The sequence below is a fragment of the Leptonotus elevatus genome, chromosome 1 (assembly GCF_054856555.1).
Source record: "Leptonotus elevatus isolate MCC_2025b chromosome 1, RoL_Lele_1.0, whole genome shotgun sequence".
Taxonomy (NCBI): Eukaryota; Metazoa; Chordata; class Actinopteri; order Syngnathiformes; family Syngnathidae; genus Leptonotus; species Leptonotus elevatus.
The window spans coordinates 33,351,845-33,372,678 of record NC_141239.1 but is presented as its reverse complement, the minus strand read 5'-3'; the positions used below and the strand labels follow the sequence as shown (position 1 = coordinate 33,372,678).

The 20,834-nt window shown below is 40.0% G+C and overlaps 1 protein-coding gene across 2 annotated transcripts; it reads left to right on the top strand.

Moving 5' to 3' along the window:
• Nucleotides 1–144: 144 nt before the first annotated feature.
• LOC147181774 (solute carrier family 53 member 1-like) lies at nt 145–18,887 on the top strand. 2 transcript variants are annotated; one of them, XM_086093694.1, is made up of 17 exons: nt 145–529; nt 1,681–1,732; nt 1,918–2,019; nt 2,271–2,494; nt 3,419–3,568; nt 5,287–5,370; nt 5,998–6,079; nt 7,331–7,420; nt 8,008–8,105; nt 9,356–9,535; nt 9,721–9,886; nt 9,977–10,174; nt 11,458–11,621; nt 11,707–11,846; nt 14,525–14,577; nt 14,649–14,746; nt 15,255–18,887. In XM_086093694.1, the coding sequence occupies exons 1-16, from the start codon at nt 461–463 to the stop codon at nt 14,711–14,713; spliced, it is 1,917 nt and encodes a 638-aa protein (XP_085949820.1). In that variant the 5' UTR covers nt 145–460; the 3' UTR covers nt 14,714–14,746; nt 15,255–18,887. The 2 variants fall into 2 exon arrangements, with proteins under 2 accessions (XP_085949820.1, XP_085949810.1); XM_086093684.1 differs by having other exon boundaries at nt 14,525–14,746.
• The last annotated feature ends 1,947 nt before the right edge of the window (nt 18,888–20,834 follow it).

Here is a 20,834-nt window from a genome sequence, read left to right as displayed (position 1 = left end):
CGAGCTAAGGCTCCCTCTAGTGGTTATGAGCTATATACATACTCCACTTCAGAAGGTGGCGGTAATGTTCTTAAAGTTGTTGTTTGTAACCTCCAGAAGAAGTAGTAGAAGAAGTAGAAGAAGTAGAAGTAGTAGAAGAAGAAGAAGAAGAAGAAGAAGAAAGAGAAGCCTTAGCCACGAAAGAGGCCATTCCACATAATAATGCGATTATTAAACTCCCTGTCTTGCGACATTTTCGCGCTAGATTCAATATTAGTATAATTTGTCAAGACAAGGCACCACTATCACTTTTCGCGAAGAATGGCGAAATTCGGAGTCCATAGCTTTGCTACTGTGAAAATCAATCATGACTAGAACTAGACGTACACATTTTTAGATTAGCCATGTTTCGTTTGTCCTAGTGGGTTTTCATTGAGCACTCGATCAGCGGACAGCGACCTGTGGGGGGTCAATATATAAAATGAAATTCACAGAGCATCTTTCAGCTCACATCACCCCGGAATGGAGAAAACAGTATATTCAGTATGAGGTAAGTCTGCTATACATGCTAACACAAAGCTCATGGTGTGTTGTTTACAAATAATGGAAATGTGTTATTGCAAATTGTATGTCGTTTAATTGTTGAAGAGAATCAATGTCTATTTGAAATTACAGTATCTCCGCAATGTTTTTTCTTTTGCGTTTTCATCATCATCATCATCATCATCATCATCATCATCATCATCATCTGTTAGCGACTCAGCAGAACCCAGCGTCATGTCACACACCGCTGAAGTCGAACCACTACACCAGTACATGCTGACTAAGCATGTTATTTTTTTGTGATTAGGGAGTGTTATGTGATACAATTTAACTGCCGCCATTTACAGCACTAATATATATTCCTTTTACTACGCTCGACCACATTTTGATTCGATTCTTGCTGATGCATTAAAAAAAAACTTGTCTCATATACTGTGGGGGAGGGTGGGGTGTTGTCGTAAGGCTTTGGATTAGCAGGACGCTTCCTGAACCTTTTATTGGCATTTTTAATGGGTCTGAACTATTTTGGGAAATAATCAACGCTATTTTCTCCCTCAATATTGCAATTATATTATGGCACTATTCATTATATATTTTTTCCAAAATATTTTCAACAGACACAAGCTATAAAATAATATTTATTACAATAAACAATATCAACTCACTGTATTATATATTTATATACAACATGCACAAGAGGCTCCAGGTGTATCATCCATCCAAGAAACGTTTCTCAAGATGACTATGAGGCAAAAAGACAAAGAAGACATATAGAATCATGGCTACAGAAGTATCTTAAGATTTTCTGAAATAAATGACTTCCTTTACTGTAAACCAGACTTCCCCAATCCTGGTCCTCAAGGGCCCTAGTCCTGCAGGTTGAACCAAACCATGAATCGTGTTTACTATTGCACTAAGTTGCACCCCTATTCTATACACCTCTTGCCATCACTGTGAGCCCTTCTGTGGAGGAATCTTTTTTCTTTTTTAAACTTCTTGTGTGACCTCATGTATGATGTTTAAACCGCCAAGCATTTTAGAGGCATCGTTTTTTCAGTGAACCCCAATTTTAGTTTAAAATAAATAAATACATAAAGACATTGTGTCCCTGAAATAACTCAGCACTGTATTTATAATGTGTTGTTTCTGTATCTTCAGGCTTTCAAAGAGATGTTATATGCTGCTCAGGACCAGGCCCCATCCATTGAAGGTATTCTCTCTCTCTCATGCTAGTTTGGTTCCAGTAATTCTAATGTTCAGCCATGCTCAGGCTTTATGGTTTATTTTGACAAAATTAAATGATAATGACGTCCTACAGTAATATGACATTCATAAAGACATGCCTTGTTCTTCTTATGTATAGCGTTCGCAAATGTTTAATTTCTCTTTCTGTAGTGACAGATGAGGACACCGTTAAAAGATATTATGCAAAGTTTGAAGAGAAGTTCTTCCAGACATGTGAAAAAGAGCTCGCCAAGATTAACACGTTTTACTCAGGTAATACATATATATATATATTTATTTATTTATATATATATTTATTTATTTATATATTTATTTATTTATATATATATATATATATATCTATATATATATATATATATATATATATATATATATATATATATATATATCTCAACATATAATGTACATAATGAAGATCTGACAATAAGTGATGCTCATTGTTCCACAATACATTTAATTCTATAAAATGTTATCCCTCAGTTTTATTTTCCTCTATCTTGCAGAAAAGTTGGCAGAGGCTCAGCGGAGATTTGCCACTCTACAAAATGAACTGCAGTCATCATTGGATGCCCAGAGGGAGATTGCAACCAATGGGCGGGGTCTGCGGAGGAGAAAAACTGTGTTTGCCTTATCACAGCAAGAGAGATGCAAACACAGGAATATAAAAGACCTTCAGCTGGCCTTTTCTGAGTTCTATCTCAGTCTGATCCTATTGCAGAACTACCAGGTATAGAAACACAAACGGCACTCCAAAATGTTTTGTTTCAGACTTGGTCATCTTTTGATGTTCAATGATGCCATCATAAAATGTAAATCATTTGTTTATGTTTGAAGAAGGTTAAAAACGGATAGGTTCAAATTTCAAAATATAAAAAGGCCAAAAATAGTTAGCTTGTAGCCCTGAATAATGAATAATGGTTATTGTGTCTTGTCAGCTGCAAAAAAACAAAAAAAACAATTAAAATTAATTGTAATTTTTTTAGAATTTATTTGTTAACGCTGAAAAGCTGAAGTTGACTGAAATTGTTGTGGAATTTTTATTTTAATGTAGAAGGTGAAACTTAAAATGTAATGGGTCAGTCGAGAAATGTAAAAGAGTTTGGACGTCAGAGATGTCAAAATAATAATAGCATGTGTGTGGATTCCGCAATTACTATGTGGACTTGTGTACGTGGCAGAAGACGCATCTGCAAACACAAATGCACACCACCCCCATTGCTTAGACAACCGCACCAAGCAATCAATTAGTTGCTGCTTATCATTGGCTTAACGCTGTTAGCTAATTCTAATCAGTGCATGCAGCAAGACCCGGTAGAGCTCTGCTTACTTTCCAGCTTTGATGTCGTAATTCACCCCTCCGGGTCCAGACTGACAATGACTGGCGCTTGAGTGAAACCAGCAATGGCTAATTTTACCCTACTTAACTGCAGAATGTTGTTATGCAAGAATCACCTGCTCACAGAAACATTTCTGAGATAGGAAGATAACTAGTTGGCACATTTCACAATTGATGAGTGTGCAGGCATTGAGGAGACCCAACTATTTGTACTGTAAAAACAATAAAATAAAAAAATTCCACATTGAATGTTTTTGCGCTTACGTGACACTGAAGTCCATTAACTGCTCTCTCTCATTCTATACATTTCTGCAGAACCTGAATTTCACAGGCTTCAGAAAGATCTTGAAGAAACATGATAAGATTTTGGATACATCACGGGGTGCTTTTTGGAGAGTCGCCCATGTTGAAGTGGCTCCGTTCTACACTTGCAAAAAAATCACGCAGCTCATATCTGAGACTGAGGTAAACAGATTCCCTATAATCACGAGCAATTGAAAAAAAAGTGACTGTTAGGTCGGTGGGGTCCTTGTTGTTGTCGCTGTCCCAATTATGTGACGTTAAACACTACACTTGCTGAAAGACACCTCCGTTGCAGCGCTGTCGCTACAGAAACCTCCTTAATCCAGAGTACAGGCACACCGCAGGGCTGTGTGGTCAGCCCCACTCCCTTCACCCTCTACACACAGGACTGTTCTGCTATTCATCCAACAAATATGACCACCGTAGTGGCTCTCATATCAGACAATGATGAGACCCACTACAGAGAGGACAGACTGGTGTTCAGACAACAACCTTGTCTTGCACACTAGCAAGACCAAGGAGGTCATTGTGGAATTAAGGAGATCCAGGAGGATGGAACACACCCCTCTCCTCATTCATGGGGAGGAGGTGGAGCAAATGGATAACATCAAGTTCCTAGGAATCCACATTACATCTGACCTCACTTGGTCCATACACACACAGCACCTGGTGAAGAAGGCCCAACAAAGGCTCTAGTTCCTGAGGAAGCTTTAGAAGGACTGGACTCTCACCTTAGTGTCTAAAAAAAACTTCTACAGAGCCACAATAGAGACCATCCTCTGTTTAGGTGCAACAGTGTGGTATGGGAACTGCTCTGCACAAGACAGGAAGGACTTGTCCCGCGTAGTGAAAACAGCATCATCCCATCTCCAAATATACTCACCCTATGTATTTTAAACTGCAAAGACAACATTGTGCTACACCTTAACAAAATGTTGCAATATCTGCTTATTTGCACAATTCGCCTGCACTATTTATTTATGTAGTCAAGTTTGTTTGTTTTTCAACTATTGTGCCTTTTTAAATTGTGCCGAAAGCTGCTGGAACAAAATTTTGTTCAGCTTGCATAATGACAACACAGATTCTTGATTCTTGAGATGGGTGGCCCAGCCTGAACAGGGTCAGATCCCATTTGGTCACTTGTTATAAAAACAGTGTGAATAGTCAGCCCTAAATATCAAATTTGAGGAGGAATCTGATTGGAATCAGATATACCTGCAGTCTGAATGCAGTCATTGATAACCATTGATTGTTTTTGCATGGTTGGTCTCCAATTATTCACAGCCCCGACATCAGCTCAAATAGACTTGAAACTAAATTTAGGGGGAAAAATGGAGATGATTATTTGAGTTTATAGTCCCTGTAATGTAAAGATAAAAATGTCTTCTAAATTTGACACACCACAAATAAGAATGTTGTTAACAAGTCTGACATGTTTTAATAAAGAGAAAAATTGTAAAAGTGCTGTATGTAAAATGAGGCTTCAGAATCGCGAGTTGGTCACCGAATGACTCCCGAGCGCGGCCCCTGCTGCTGCTCACCGCTCCCTTAGGGGATGGGTCAAATGCGGAGATTGAATTTCGCCCCACTTAGGTGGGTGTGACAATCAGTGGTACTTTAACGCGCCCCACACAACTTTATCAATCAAATTTGTTTGCATGTCCCGCATATGCCTACACATCCCTGTACACTCCGGTGGCTGGAATTTATCCCACCAATTTGTCATGGGGCTTTTCCACACCGTGACGTGGTGCTTGCCAGCATTTAGCTTGCGGGCTAACAGGCTTCCAGATGCCGCGGACTCACTAGAAGGAACGTTAACAATGCTCACATGATTCAGCCTGTGGCTCACACCATAGAACCATGTCGCTGTCTTTCAGGCATTGGTCACAACAGAGTTGGAAGGTGGTGACAGGCAGAAGGCCATGAAGAGACTTAGAGTTCCTCCCTTGGGAGCTGCACAGGTGAGACACGCACTCCGATAATGTAATGTATACTCTGGGTAAGGCTGCACAGCACTGTAAAAAACGCAATTTTTTGACACCAAAAAATACAATGAGGTCAAAGGTTGGAATTCCATTCTGGGATGGAGGATGACCCCTGATTTATTCATATGACCCAAACAAGTTTTCACTCTGGTTTTTATTTTTACATTTTTACTTAACTGTTTTTGTCGTAATGTTATATTATCATCATCATCATTTTTGAATCTATTTTCCAATTTTATTGGGTTTTATTATTCTTCGGTTCTTCCAGTGTTCCTCTGAGGGAGCCCTCTGCCCCGGGAGCGGTGGTTTGCTGCGGCTGTCTTGGTGCTGTCCCGTGGGGCCCGGGTGAAAGTTGGGTATCCTTCCCACACCTCCGCTGGGCACCTTGGCGGTTGTGGGCGATGTGCTGCTCTCGGTGCAGATGGCTCCTCTAGTGACGTTTCCTCTCCTGATGTGTACCCAGCCATATTTCCACAAGTTATTTTGGATGGTCCAGATGCATCCACATAGAGTACTAACTGAATGATTTATGTCTGTTCCGTCTTGTTTTTGTGTTTTGATCTGTTATATTGTGTTCCTTATACTGTTTCTGTCTTCTAACAGCCCGCTCCTGCTTGGACCACCTTCAGAGTTGGACTTTACTGCGGTGTTTTCCTCGTCTTAGTGGTCACTGTTATTATTACAGGTATTACACACACCATTGGAATTACTATATTTGCTGCAGTGCATTGTAGTATTCTAAAGAAGGTATAAATACACAATCCTTGACTCATTTTACGCTATTTTGGATTTAATTGTTAAAGACCACTTTTAATGCATGCTTGATTCTGGTTAAAGGCATCCATGCAGCCGTTGTAAAACACTCCACTTAAAAAATTTAGACGGCACATTGGCGAGGATTGGTCCTGCATATGATACTGTAAATCAATAGGCCACTTTATTCAGTAATCCATCAAAAAATAAATTGATGTAATGTAACTGTAGTTTGCCTTATTTGAAACTTGCTTTTCAACTTTTATAACATATTTATGACAAACACGTTTGTAGCTTTGTGTTGAAAAGTAATTTATAGGAACTGCAACAAAATTATTTTAACCTGCGTGCATCAGTCAAACTTGGAAATGTAGCTTGTATTACCAGTGTTCTGCTCAAATGTTACATTCATAATTGTGTTTCTTTTGTTCTTTATTCAAATTGTATTAGGTCCAGCATTATGATGCAAATTGTGCAAATCAGCTCAACAAAAACTTTATTAAACTTACATTCAAGTAAGAAAAAAGTATTTCATTTAATTGCAAAAATCAGCAAAGTAGGAATACTTCGGTAAACTTTTTTTTTTTTAACCAGCAGTAAATTGGTGGCGAGAAAATAGTCAGGAATTTTAATGCATCCAATACAATATAACATTCTGAACCTCTTTTTTTTGGAACATCTTTGGGGTTTAATTGACCCATGGTCGAAAGTGTTGAACTAAAGTCATCTCAAAAAAACTTTAATCAGCAGAGCAACTACACTTTAATTGTGCTTTCATCTTTTTGCTTATTAGCATGCAGGGAAATGTCTACATTTTGAATATTTAAATAACAACGTGACACTTGTCAAAAAAAAATAGCAGGTGAAACAAATGGGTCGAGGAGAATTGTGGAGAAATAATAATTATACAGTTTTACTCTAAAAGTATTTTTTATGACCAGGTTTTCGATGGGCAATATCAAACAAAAAAAGGTCCCCAAAAAGCTGACACTAAAAAACTCAATTTCTCCGCAACCCTTAATCTAATCTTCAAAATTCATACTTCTTTGTGCTCAGAATAACTTGACAATTTCAACCAGAATTTTGACATACTGTCAGTTTTGTTACAGTTAATTAAATTAAGCTTTAGAAAGCCGTTTACATTTTTTAGTCTGTACCTTTAATTCCGTACACCTTTTTTCAGGAGCTGTCATGTTTCCCATCGCTGACGTTTGGCCAATGATCAGAATTTACAGAGGAGGCTTCCTGTTAATAGAATTTCTCTTCCTCTTAGGTAAACACACACACACGCACACACACACACACACACACGTTTGTTTGTTTTTTAAGTTTGTTTGTGGGGCCATCTCATTGACATAACACATTTCCTAGCCCCTTCCCCTAACCCCAACCATCAAAAATGATTGCCTACCCCTGTTTCTTACCTTAACCTCAACCATAACCCAATTCAAACCTAAAGTCTTGACCCTCAAAAATAGGTCTAAACTTGTGGGGCCCAGCAAAATGGCCCCACATGGACGGGTGGGCCCCACAACTCTGTGAAATCCCAAAATGTTGGCTCCACTATGTAACAAAAACAAGACCACACCCACGCGCGCGTCACACATATGGGTTGAGTTTCAATAGATGTCCATGTGGAAAGATTTCCTGTTCTAATGAAAAGCAAAACTGCCAGAAAGCTGCGTTTGTTGAATTATATTTTTGTGATCATGATCTTGAATGCATTGTGTTGCTCACTTCTTATGGAATTGATTTTATTACTAGATGCTGGTGACTAGCTTCATACACATAATGCTAGTAAGGTAAATGATTATGAATACATATTTTCTCACATGTATTTGTTTGTTAATGATGTTCTAGGTATTAACACCTATGGATGGAGGCAAGCTGGAGTCAACCATGTGCTTATATTTGAACTCAATCCCAGAAATAACCTATCCCATCAACATCTGTTTGAGGTTTGTACAAGCACACATGCATGATTAAAAATTGCATTCTACTACATTTTGATTTTGATTACTTTTTCAATACCCTAAACATGCATTGCACTTGAAAAATAATTGCTTTAAAATGTTTTAGAATATTTGTTGTGGAGTGATTTTCTTGAGCGGCTAACAAAAGCGGCTAACAAGAGTAGCTAGTGGGTGATGCTAGTAAAAGCTAACAAGAGCAAAGCAGAGGGAGACGAGCGGCGGGAATCCGAATCACGGGACTTAGCGATGGCCACCTGCATGCCCCAGCGGTGCAAGGTCAGCGGTGGTCGACCCATTGGGTCCACCACTAGCTGTAAGCACCACCAGAGGCTAACTATGTTCGCGAAGTTCTTCTCCTATAAGGGTATCCGTAGCAAAAAGATGGTGGTGGAATATGTCAGCCTCCTGTAAAGTGCGGCGCGACCAATGTGTAATATAGCTAGCCATTACTAGACCTCTATGATTACAGTATATAAAACTTTTGATGTGATGGAACATACTTTTTTTCAACATATTGTTGGAAGTGTTGTTTTTTTATTGAATTAGTTCACCACTAGATGGCACACATGTCACATTAAGAAAAAAATCCAGACAATGCAACGATGAGGAAAGAGTAGTATTTTCTATTTACCAATAAACATTGTACTAATTATGCACTGGGTATTTACTATTTAATAACACAGAGCCATGGGTTGCCTACCCCTGGTTTAGGAAAATGGAATAACCAGGGTTGGGGAATCCAGGTCCAGAAAGTAAAAGTCCTGCCAGAGATTGGATTTAGCCACAGGTGCTTCTACCTAACTGGCAGGTAAACGAGCTCATAGAAGCACCTGTGGCGAAAGTTAAACGGTTTTACGGTTGTCCCCCAACCCTGGGAATAACACTTGGAACATACTACAGATTGTTTATATTTAACATCAAGGGGAGTACAATTTTTACTACTTTATGTGAGCTTATTTTGTTGTAATTCTGTCAAATTACTGCAAATCCCATATTTAAAATGTTCCTCCATTTAACCAAATACTTGGGAAATACTTCAGAATGTAATTTGAATGCCGTCGCAACATAGTTACTGCCAACATGTCATTTAACCTGCAAAGACACACAAACAAGACTTTTGAACTTGCTATTATAGACATTCAAATTCATCATGGCATCACAAAAGACGGTGATTGCTAATGCAAATGAAATCATGACAGTAGTTGATTTGGCTGATTTTGTCTTTTTGTCTTCAGATTGCAGGCCTTTTGGGAGTGTTGTGGTGTGTCAGCCTGCTGTCCTGCCTATTTAGTGACAGCATTCCAGTGCCAATGCAGGCCAACCCTTTGGCTCTTTATGGCGTCTTCATTCTTTTCCTCATCAACCCATTCAAGACCTGCTACTACAAGTCACGCTTCTGGCTTCTCAAACTTCTGGTAACATCACTCACTATCACAAAAATGTTGATTGTAAAGAAAACGAAACGATATGCAGATTCAACTTTGAAGTGTGATTTAGATTTCGTTCTGGTCATCGGTTTGAAAGAATCACCTATCACAAGCAATCTAAAATGTTACTTGGGGGGAAAAAATAGCACCATTATCCTTATTTTCTTCCACAGTTTCGGGTTATGACTGCACCATTCCACCGTGTTGGCTTTGCAGACTTCTGGTTGGCTGACCAGTTGAACTCTTTGGGAGTTGTTTTGCTAGATATAGAGTACATGATCTGTTTTTACAGTTTTGAACTTGACTGGAAAAAACACGATGGACTCATCAACAGTGAAGGTGAGGTCAATTGCAATGAAATAATGAAATTGTATAGTTTGCCAGCAATCCAATCTTATTGTAACGAGATTGAAATGTCATCCTGCTCAGGTAACGATGTGTGTAATACCTACTCCTATGGCGTCCGCGCAGTGGTTCACTGTCTTCCTGCTTGGTTCAGATTCATCCAGTGTCTTCGTCGTTACCGGGACACGAAAAGGGCCTTCCCTCACCTGGTTAATGCTGGGAAATATTCTACTTCCTTCTTTGTTGTAACTTTTGCCGCTCTCTACAGCACACATAAAAAAGGTATCATTAAGACAGTTTCACACAGATTGATGACGACAATATACACTAGGAAATGTTATACTAACATTTCAAAATTTTATAACAATTCCATTATGGTGACGTAAATTACGTTCAGACAGACACATCACTTGTTTGTTTGTTTCCATGACCAAACAAAAGGTTCATTTTTATTTAAATGGGAAGTCAACACCCCCCCTCCCCCACACACACACACACAAATAATTTTCGACAATAATATGTTCTATGCAGTCTAAATATGGTATTCTGGTTAATATTGTGTTAGTGGAATATGAGTTAAGCAGCTAAATCCATTGATGTCATCTTCAGTCAACACTAAGTGGCAAAATGGCCGTCCTGTGATGGATAAAAACGGCTGGTTTTTGCTTCATAACTCTTATTCCACAAATGTAATATTAATCAGAATGTCATGTTTAGGCTAGCGAGGTCACATATAACATATTGTCTAGAAATGTTTAAGGTTGACTTCCACTTTAAAGATTGTTAAACTTATACTGTAGTACATATACACCAATCAGCGGATTGTTCCCTTTGACTAGTCTGTATCAGAGACTAGTCTGATGGATGTACTCTAGAATTCTCTGAAACAAAGTTTCCTTATGATGAAATAAAAATAGAGTTGATGGGAAAAGGCTATTTTAAGTAAATATTTTAGCCCGCATCGTGCACTATTAGGCTTTTGTTCTATGTTGATAGACTTACAATGGAATCAGTTCAAGAAAACTGTGGGGGAGGGGAAACTTTCAACAACAAGCTTCATTGATGTCAATCATTTTAGGTGAATTTGAAAAAATACGAGGCAGTCATCCTATTATTCCATTCTCGTGTGCCAATACCACTGGCAGCGAAACACCACCGTTCTAGCCATGTCCAATAGCTCAATCTTAGTCTTGTCTGACCATAAAACATTTGAACAAGCGCCATTCGTATTTTTTATGTAGGCAGCTACCAATTTTAGTCAATGAGGTTTTTCAGCCTCACAGTATGAGTTTCTTTCAGGTTGTGCTTATAACTGCTAGCCAACGTAATCCGTCTGAAAGATTGACTTGGTAATCAAAATTTTAGTTTAATTATGACAATATTCTATTTTGATTATTAGCCTAAATTCTACATTAAGACTATATGAGTAAAAACCTGACTGATTTACCTGTTTCCAATTACCAAAGGCTTATTCGCAATCCGCATTCTGAATCCTCATGTAACAAATATCTGCGTGTGCTTTTCTGCCAATCTGACCGACTACTTATGTTGTCTCGCCTCTTCAGCTCAATCATATGATGCCAAGATCTTCTTCTACTTATATATCACATGCTTGGTGGTCAGCTCTTGCTACACACTAATCTGGGACCTGAAGATGGACTGGGGCCTTTTTGACCGCACTGCTGGAGAAAACACCTTTTTGAGGGAGGAGATCGTCTACCCACATAAGGTCTGTTTACAACTTCTTCTGTCTATGGGCACCGAGTACCTGACCGCAGTCTGTTGATGCACAAAGTCTGTGTTTCTTTCTGTAGGCTTATTACTACAGCGCCATAGTGGAGGATGTACTGTTGAGATTTTCATGGATTTTGACCATCTCCCTCAGCACAGTCTCCAGTGTTCATGGCATCTCTGACATACTGGCAACTGTACTGGCCCCAATGGAGGTCTTTAGGTATGTAGCTATCCATCCATGTTGTGGTATGTTTAAGGAAGTACTCGTTAAGGGCCTTCATACCTGTAGTTTGCTTTTTCTCATCCAAATCATTTGATGGGTTTAAAATCAATTTCTCTGTGTCCCCGGTCCAACTTGTCTTCACAAATTTGTTACCAAAATGTGTCACAACAAACCACGTGATGTTGCATTCTTGGTTTATGGTCACAAAATTGTTATTTTTGCACTAGTGATTAATATATGAATAAGGCAGCACAAGTCGTCACAGGTCGTCACCATTAAAGACAGCCACCATCTTGCACAAGGAAACAGAGGGACTAGAAATGGACTAAGAAAAACTTGAAGCATTATAGTGTTGTATTATAATTTGTGGGTGTGTGTGTGTGTGTGTGTGTGTGTGTGTGTGTGTGTGTGTGTGTGTGTGTGTGTGTGTGTGTGTGTGTGTGTGTGTGTGTGTGTGTGTGTGTGTGTGTGTGTGTGTGTGTGTGTGTGTGTGTGTGTGTGTGTGTGTGTGTGTGTGTGTGTGTGTGTGTGTGTGTGTGTGTGTGTGTGTGTGTGTGTGTGTGTGTGTGTGTGTGTGTGTGTGTGTGTGTGTGTGTGTGTGTGTGTGTGTGTGTGTGTGTGTGTGTGTGTGTGTGTGTGTGTGTGTGTGTGTGTGTGTGTGTGTGTGTGTGTGTGTGTGTGTGTGTGTGTGTGTGTGTGTGTGTGTGTGTGTGTGTGTGTGTGTGTGTGTGTGTGTGTGTGTGTGTGTGTGTGTGTGTGTGTGTGTGTGTGTGTGTGTGTGTGTGTGTGTGTGTGTGTGTGTGTGTGTGTGTGTGTGTGTGTGTGTGTGTGTGTGTGTGTGTGTGTGTGTGTGTGTGTGTGTGTGTGTGTGTGTGTGTGTGTGTGTGTGTGTGTGTGTGTGTGTGTGTGTGTGTGTGTGTGTGTGTGTGTGTGTGTGTGTGTGTGTGTGTGTGTGTGTGTGTGTGTGTGTGTGTGTGTGTGTGTGTGTGTGTGTGTGTGTGTGTGTGTGTGTGTGTGTGTGTGTGTGTGTGTGTGTGTGTGTGTGTGTGTGTGTGTGTGTGTGTGTGTGTGTGTGTGTGTGTGTGTGTGTGTGTGTGTGTGTGTGTGTGTGTGTGTGTGTGTGTGTGTGTGTGTGTGTGTGTGTGTGTGTGTGTGTGTGTGTGTGTGTGTGTGTGTGTGTGTGTGTGTGTGTGTGTGTGTGTGTGTGTGTGTGTGTGTGTGTGTGTGTGTGTGTGTGTGTGTGTGTGTGTGTGTGTGTGTGTGTGTGTGTGTGTGTGTGTGTGTGTGTGTGTGTGTGTGTGTGTGTGTGTGTGTGTGTGTGTGTGTGTGTGTGTGTGTGTGTGTACCAGGATGGCAAGAATGATTACTTCTTGGCTCTTGTTGACAGAGGCAGAAGCTTATTACTGTGCTCCCTCACTTCCCTAACATTTCCTGCTTGCTGGCTTTGTCTCGAGTAGTCTTTTTGTCTAAAACTATCACCCGAGCCTCATGCTGTATTTTCCCTGAAATCGAAATTATGGACTTTATCAGATGGACCTTCAACTCAATTGACCAAGTATTCTTGAAGTACCGGTATTTCATACCGGATAATAGGCTGACGGCGAATCACGGCTGACATGTGTGTATGAAGAATCAATTATGAACAACAAATTTACATAAATAAATTATGTAAAATATACATGAAATTTTAAAATGTCTCACTTTACATTTAGCTTGACTTAAATTCATTTTATTATTTTTGGGCAGGTATAGATGTTAATATTTTATTATTGGGGCTGTACTCGACAATTAACTGCCACATCTCGGCAAGATTTTTGCCGCGGCGAAAGTAGATGGGAGGGAACATGGTCTTTATGAAACTGAGGGTGACATCATCCACGCGTCCTCAGAGCCAACTGCGCCCAAATGTCAGACTTCATCGTAGTTGCTTGGCTGATTACAACTTGTGTCACTACATTTCAATTGAGGCTAGGCTAGCACGCAGCATGCTCTGTGATCATGTCGACAAGATCTATCAAATAAAGGCATTGGTTTTGCTTAAGTTTTCTGCATTCTATGACCTTGGCGTTTGTTTACTGTGAGTGAGACTACGTAAATAAAAACGGAACGACCAAACCCGTGCAGCGGCGAGCGAATGAGAGCGCGTCTGGTAGTATGACGTCATCCAAGGATACCAAAATAACAATTGGTTCTATGTAAATTATGTTGCTGAATTTTTGTTTTGAAAGGCAAGAAAATTACTTCCACAAACCCCAAAAATAAAATAACTAAATAAATGGACAAAAGGGCACTTTGGGCATCCGTGCCAAAAGGGCCCGTGCCCTGGCGCCCATATTTTGTATTCTAAATTTTACATTTGTCTCGCCTGGCGAAGGGCCTACTTTTAATCTCATTGTACATGTTTATAGCCAGTGACAATAAAGGCTATCTATTGTATAAGGCTTTGCTCTGCACGTCACATCATCTATCCTTAAATGTTCCCACCAATTTTGACCTTTCACGTTTGTTGTTGCCTCGAGACAAGTTTGATACAATTTTGTCACAAGACAGGTCTGAGAAGCTGCTCTGCTCCTCCCCTTAAACTTGGACTTGAGATGTGTTGTATTTAGCAATAGGCAAGGATCAACAAATTGAAACAATAGAACACTGTCACATCTGTGATGTCTCTATTCCAGGCGTTTTGTGTGGAACTTCTTCAGGCTGGAGAATGAACATCTGAATAACTGTGGTGAGTTCAGAGCTGTCCGAGACATTAGCGTGGCTCCACTAAATGCTGATGACCAGACCCTGCTGGAGCAGATGATGGATCAAGAGGATGGAGTCAGGAACCGGCAAGGCAAAAAGAGCTGGAAACGGAGCTATAGCATGAGTCTACGTAGGCCAAGACTTGCATCACAGTAAGTCTTCCGATAGATACATGTACATATTTTGCCGGTAAACATTATCAACATACAAAGTTATAGTGAGGCATATTTATTCCGGGCTAATATTCTTGCTGTTTGTTGCATCATTATTATTTCTGACAAACACAGACTGTCATCTCGGTCAGCTATTTGGCGTGGCGGCCATGTTGGTGGTGGCAATCTTCTCATCAAGGCTTTTTAAATCTTTACATCTAAAAATGTTGATGATTGTATTTTCATCCTACCTTAAACTCAACCACCCCCTTTGATGAATATATAAAATGTTGGGTGGCCAGTAACCCTGGGAAACTAGTAGCTGGTGGCGGCTGGTAAGCAAAAACGTTGATATCAGGCCTTGGGTATGATGTACCAGCAGTTTCGCCCCAATAATGCATCTTAAGTTTTTGGATTTGTTAACGTTATACGTCAGAGGTAATGCATGTATATAGACTTAACAATGCTATTTCTAGCCTCCCAATTTCCGTTTGTCCTTGTCCTCCAGATCCAAGACCCGCGATACCAAGGTTCTGATAGATGATACAGATGACGACTCCTGACATCAGGCCACGCCCCTTGCCTGGGTGCAGAATTTATTCAAAGGAGGAAACGCTTCCTCCTAAGCAAGGAATTACCCAGCAAGTTGGGCGTTGAACTCAACTGACTCTCATGCCTATGGAAACCTCTCAACGCGTGAGCCTCCGCACAGGTTCCGCACTATTTCAAAAGAGAGTGAACACAATTGAGAGTGAAAAACTGTCACTCCGTACTCTGACCTGTAATTTACCTTCACTTATAAGCTTCAAGATTCTTACCTCACCCTACTTGTGAGTGGAACCACTATCCATGTCATCAAGATGTCTTAAATGACACCCACTCCTCAACATTCCTCACCTCCATTCCTCCAGTTTGGCATGAACAATCCAGGTTTTTGGAACCTACGCAGACTATACAGACATGAGGTGACGCTGCTCCACTTGGAGCTCTGCTACCGTTCAGGCAGAGAACGACTTCGAAGGCACTCCTGCTATGGACCACAAATTGCACCTGAGTTGATGTCTGTCTCAGGTTCATACATCCTTTACACACACACACACACACACACACACACCATACAAGATTGCATATTTGAGGAAGATGTTACTTATTTTTGTTCACCTTCACAGATTTAATATGGATGGAGAATATGATCAACACAAACGTTACAAATAATTGCTATTTGTAACTGCGGTTATGAGTCGAAAGTGGACAAAGTTAGATTGAGGTGTAGAAATGTTTTTTTTTCTTCCTAAATGTTCATTATAATTCCAAGAACATCTTCTTCCTAGCTTTCTAAACACCCGGTGATGTGTGAAATCATATACAGGTATACATAAGTCTATAAGTGTATTAGTTGACAATCTGTTACATGCTGTTTCTGTGACTGTAAGCAAATTTCTTTAGAAGTGTGTTTTTTATAATGTTACAGTTTAACAAATGAAATGTGTCACTTTTATGTAAAGGATGTTACCTATTTTTATAGGTCGCATCTGGGTTGTTATCATTTTTATTATTTTTAGTAGTAATAGTACATTACTGTTACTATTGTTACAATTTTTATAGCACCTTTCAAGGGCCATAGGACCACTTTGATTTAAAGTTGCTTGTATTCAACCAGCCATTTTTTCCTGGATTGCAAATGACACAGGTGTCTCCCAGAAGATAATAGGATGTTGTCCAAAATTATTTTATACCCTTCTCAAAATTCAATAGAAAAGTCTTTATTGGCTATTAAAGCACACAAAACAAATCCTATAGTTCAGGGTTCACCAATTGCAGTCCTCACGGTCCGGAGTCCTGCATGTTTTCGATGTTTCCGCCCACGAGCACACCTGATTCATATAATCAGCTCATCAGCATGCCTGATAACAATCCTGATTTTTAGTATCAAGTGTGTTGGTATGCAGAAACATCTAAAACCTGCAGGACTCTGGACCTCGAGGACCGGAATTGGTGAACCCTGCTATAGATGCTGATCAGTTTTTTTTGTTTTTTTTTACATGTCTTGGCTGGTATTTTTGCCATCTCATCTTTAGCAATGAGCTCCATCTCTTTCCAGTTGGAGGGTTTTCTTGTCATCTCGGGGCCCCCCACAGATTATCAACTGAATTCAAGTCTGGACAGTCTGGGCCACCGCAAAATGTCAATATTTTTGCCGATGAACCATTTCTTAACCACTTTGGCTGTGTGTTTTGGGATTTTTTTCATACTAAAATGTCCAATGGTGCCTAAAACCAAATTTCACCACAGACTGCCCAATGTGGTTTTCTCTTTCTTTTCTTTTTTTCATGGTGCGGTTTACTGTGATTAGGTAGTAGGTGCCCTGGTCCATGGGCTGAAAAACACCCACAAAGTATTAGGTATCGGTAAGTATAGGTATTTTTTTCCACAGTGATGCCTCTTGTACAACTTTCTATCTTCTGGGAATCACCTTTGTTCTTTCCAATCCAGGAAAACAATTGATGGTTGAATACAAGTAACTTTAATTCAAAATTCCCCGGGGGTATGAATAATTCCATGCTTGGCACCCCTGCAGGCGGATGAAGATGACCAGGGCGATCACAGATCGCCACTGCCAAGTGGACACTTGGAGCTCACATTCCACCCCAATCTTTCGTGCCCGTGTGGAATTCCATGACTTCCACCACGCGTGTTCACGAAGCTCAGAATCTTTCTGCCTGCATCTTGATCAAATTCACCAAAACCATGTTACACCTTCTGAACTTAGACCTGGTTCCAGCAGAAGTAAAGCTTAGTCTTTCAATCACCAAATTTTCAAGTGTGTCATAGAAAAGGCCCTTGTGCAAAATTCTCAAACGCGCTAAACAATGCTTTCACCAGCATGCAAATCAAAACGTGCCAGCTCTTAGGCTGGACCGCAGCTGTGCTGTCTCCGAATATGAGAACCTGTTGTCTTTCTACATAAAAGCGGACAAATACTAACACAATTTCTCAGTTCATGTCCCACCCTTAACTTTATGAATGGTCATCTGAGTCACTAGTTACATTTTTGTTGTGCCATTTGTAAATAATCAGATGTTTTTTGTTTGAATCATGTCGTGCTTGCTGACACAGGCATGGTAACCTCAAAAAGGCGTCAGGTGCCATGCCTGGGTTTCCCACCAAATCTCGTGTTTTTGAATGATCAGCTTTTCTTTCTGGTGACAAATATCCATCCATTTTCTTCTGCTAATCCGGGTTGGGTCGCGGGTTCAGCGGGGACGCGTAGAAGCCTCATTCAGCTCTTCCGCAGGGATCGCGAGGCGTTCCCAAGCCAACTGGGTGACAGTCTCTCCATTGTGTCCTGGGTTATGTCCGGGGTCTCCTCCCAGTGAAACGTGCCCTAAACACCTCACCCTCTGAATGCAGAAGTGTAGCGACTCTATTCTGAGTCTACCCCCGGATGACTAAGCTTCTCATCCTACTTTTAAAAGACAGCCTTGACATCCTGCAGAGTAAACTCATTTTGGTCGATCTTGTTCTTCTGGTCATCAACAGCCCGTGATATGATTGTAGGACCAGATTGACCGGTAAACCGGCTTCATCATGACAGGCGGGTACAGAATCTGCATCACTGCAGATTCAGAACCATCCGCCTTTCGATCTTCCGCTTCATTCTTCCCCCAAGATACTTCAACTCCTCCAGTTAGGGCAGTATCGCAATCCTCCAGTCGTCCTCCAGCAGCCTGAGGTGCGAGTTGAAACTCTTTCTGAGAAGGGACTGTTCCAGACAGCAGACGCGATACAATACGCTTGGGTCTGCCAAGTTGGACCGGTATCTTCCCCGTCCAACTGCACCAACATACCACCAGGGGTGATCTGTTGACAGCGCCTCCCCGAGTGTCCAAGACATGCAGCACTAAGTCTGCAGCCGAGGATGTCCTGGTGCCGAGTGCACATGTGGACACCCTTATTTCTCAAGTCTCAATAACCAATAACTATGGTGGGTGATTATGTCATTATTTTAACAGTGCTTTAGCTTTGGTCCTTTGAGGCATAACGGCAAAAGCAGTACTTTGACTTAAATTCTTTGAAAACTAGTACAATCTCTCCTCCACTAGACTACAGGTACTACAAAATAAATTTTAATCATTCCTGATTCAGTGTCATGTTTGATTCCATTTTTTTTTTTATTGAAGTCGTTGGCAGTTCTGTTTTCCGTGGAGCGTTTTTATTTTACATGAAGTGTTTGTTTCTAATTAATAAAATGCAATCAATTTCAATATAATGATTTTGATAGTGATGTTGTGAATCTGAAATTAAATGTCCAGCACCTGCTTCAGAAAAGATAGAAATACACTAGAAACATGAATGTCACTTTCTGTAACCGACTTGTGCTACTGTTCCTTTTTTTTTCTCTCTCTCCAGGAGGACCAAGCAATATTTATAGCAAAGGTGGGCAATTTCGGTCCGTGAGGGCCGGAGTCCTGCAGGTTTTAGCGGGTTTCCTCCTCCAACACACCTGATTCCAATGACAAGGATCATTATCAGACTTATGCAGAACTTGCTGATAAGATGATCATATGAATCAGGTGTGTGGAAGAAGGGAAACATCCAAAACCTGCAGGACTCATAATGCAGCAGAAACATAAATCTACCCTTTTGCATTATTAACTGTTTTATTTGTGTTTAATACCTTCAAATCTTTGAGCTGACTTTGGGCTGGCAATGTCTTGTCTCTTTTAATGGCTTCCTAAAAAGAATGAGTACTGAACTTGTGATCCATGAATCCCGTGGCTCATCTTCCTCTCATGCACCATCGGTAGCGGGATAAACGAAATGTTTCCATGAAGCAAATAATTAGTATTTTATTTCTGGTGCAATTTTTTATTTGTTTTTTATGGCAGTGCAAAACATATGTCCTGTTTTTTTTTTAAGATAACATTCTGTAACATTGATGGCAATAATAGATGTGCAAAGTAAGATTATCATCTTGTTATGACGTCTTCAGATAAAGATTAAACCCAGATCACTGTCCATTTTAATATTTTCTTTCATTTATGTTGATTTTTAATATCAGCGATAAGCGGTTAGCAATTTTCCTACTTGACACGAATGTTTAAAAGCACGATGCACTCATTTCCAACAATCTTTTCTTATGATCACTACATTTCCATCGCACATTATCAAAGGGTGAGTTATTTTAGAGATTTTATTATAGCCATATAGTTTTATTATGCAGTGTTTAGCATTTGCTTTCACTTGCGTATACATTGCTTGTAGGCTGCAGATGATGAATATAGAATTAGATTTTGCATTTGATTTTATGGGGGAAAACATCTTACAACACAGACAAGGCATAGGATGGGCAATGTGTTGGAACAGAATGACAATTTTAGGGACATTTGAATTTTGGTTCCACTGCAAAAACTGTGAGATGAAAAACTGAATAGACTCCATTTGCTACGTCTGACATAATTGTTTTTAAAGAGGAAGTCAAGTCAAACATTTTCTTTACAATAACATTTAGTCTAAAATGGTTCTGTGATTACAATTACATTGATGGAATATGAATTAAGCAGCAAAATCCACCCAATTTGATGAATCTTATTTTGCCACTTGCTGCTGAAAAAGACACCACAGTGCCATATGCTGCGTTTGAGGAAGATGGAAGGTTCTGATGTCTGATGTTCGAGGTGAATATAAATAACAAAAAATAGCTGATTCTGATAAATTGTTTGTTGTTCTGGTTAACACAGTCAGTACAAATCACATTCTGTTACATAAAGTTTATTTCAAATTAATGAAATTAATCAATTCATGTTATATATATATACACATACATACATATATATATGTGTGTGTGTGTATGTGTATATATATATATGGGGGTCGCCATTGTAGTGTAACAACGTCAGGTTAAAACCGGTTACCGACCCCCTCCTCCCCTCTCAGCACCCCCTAACTCGTAAATCGGACCTCCCAGTTCAAAGGTGCAGTCTTGTGCACTTTACCTGGTCGTAGGTCACAACGTTCCAATTTCCCAATTTCCTCGAATGCATCATAAAGGCTCAGTTTACAAACGTCACGTGACCAAAGTTACCTG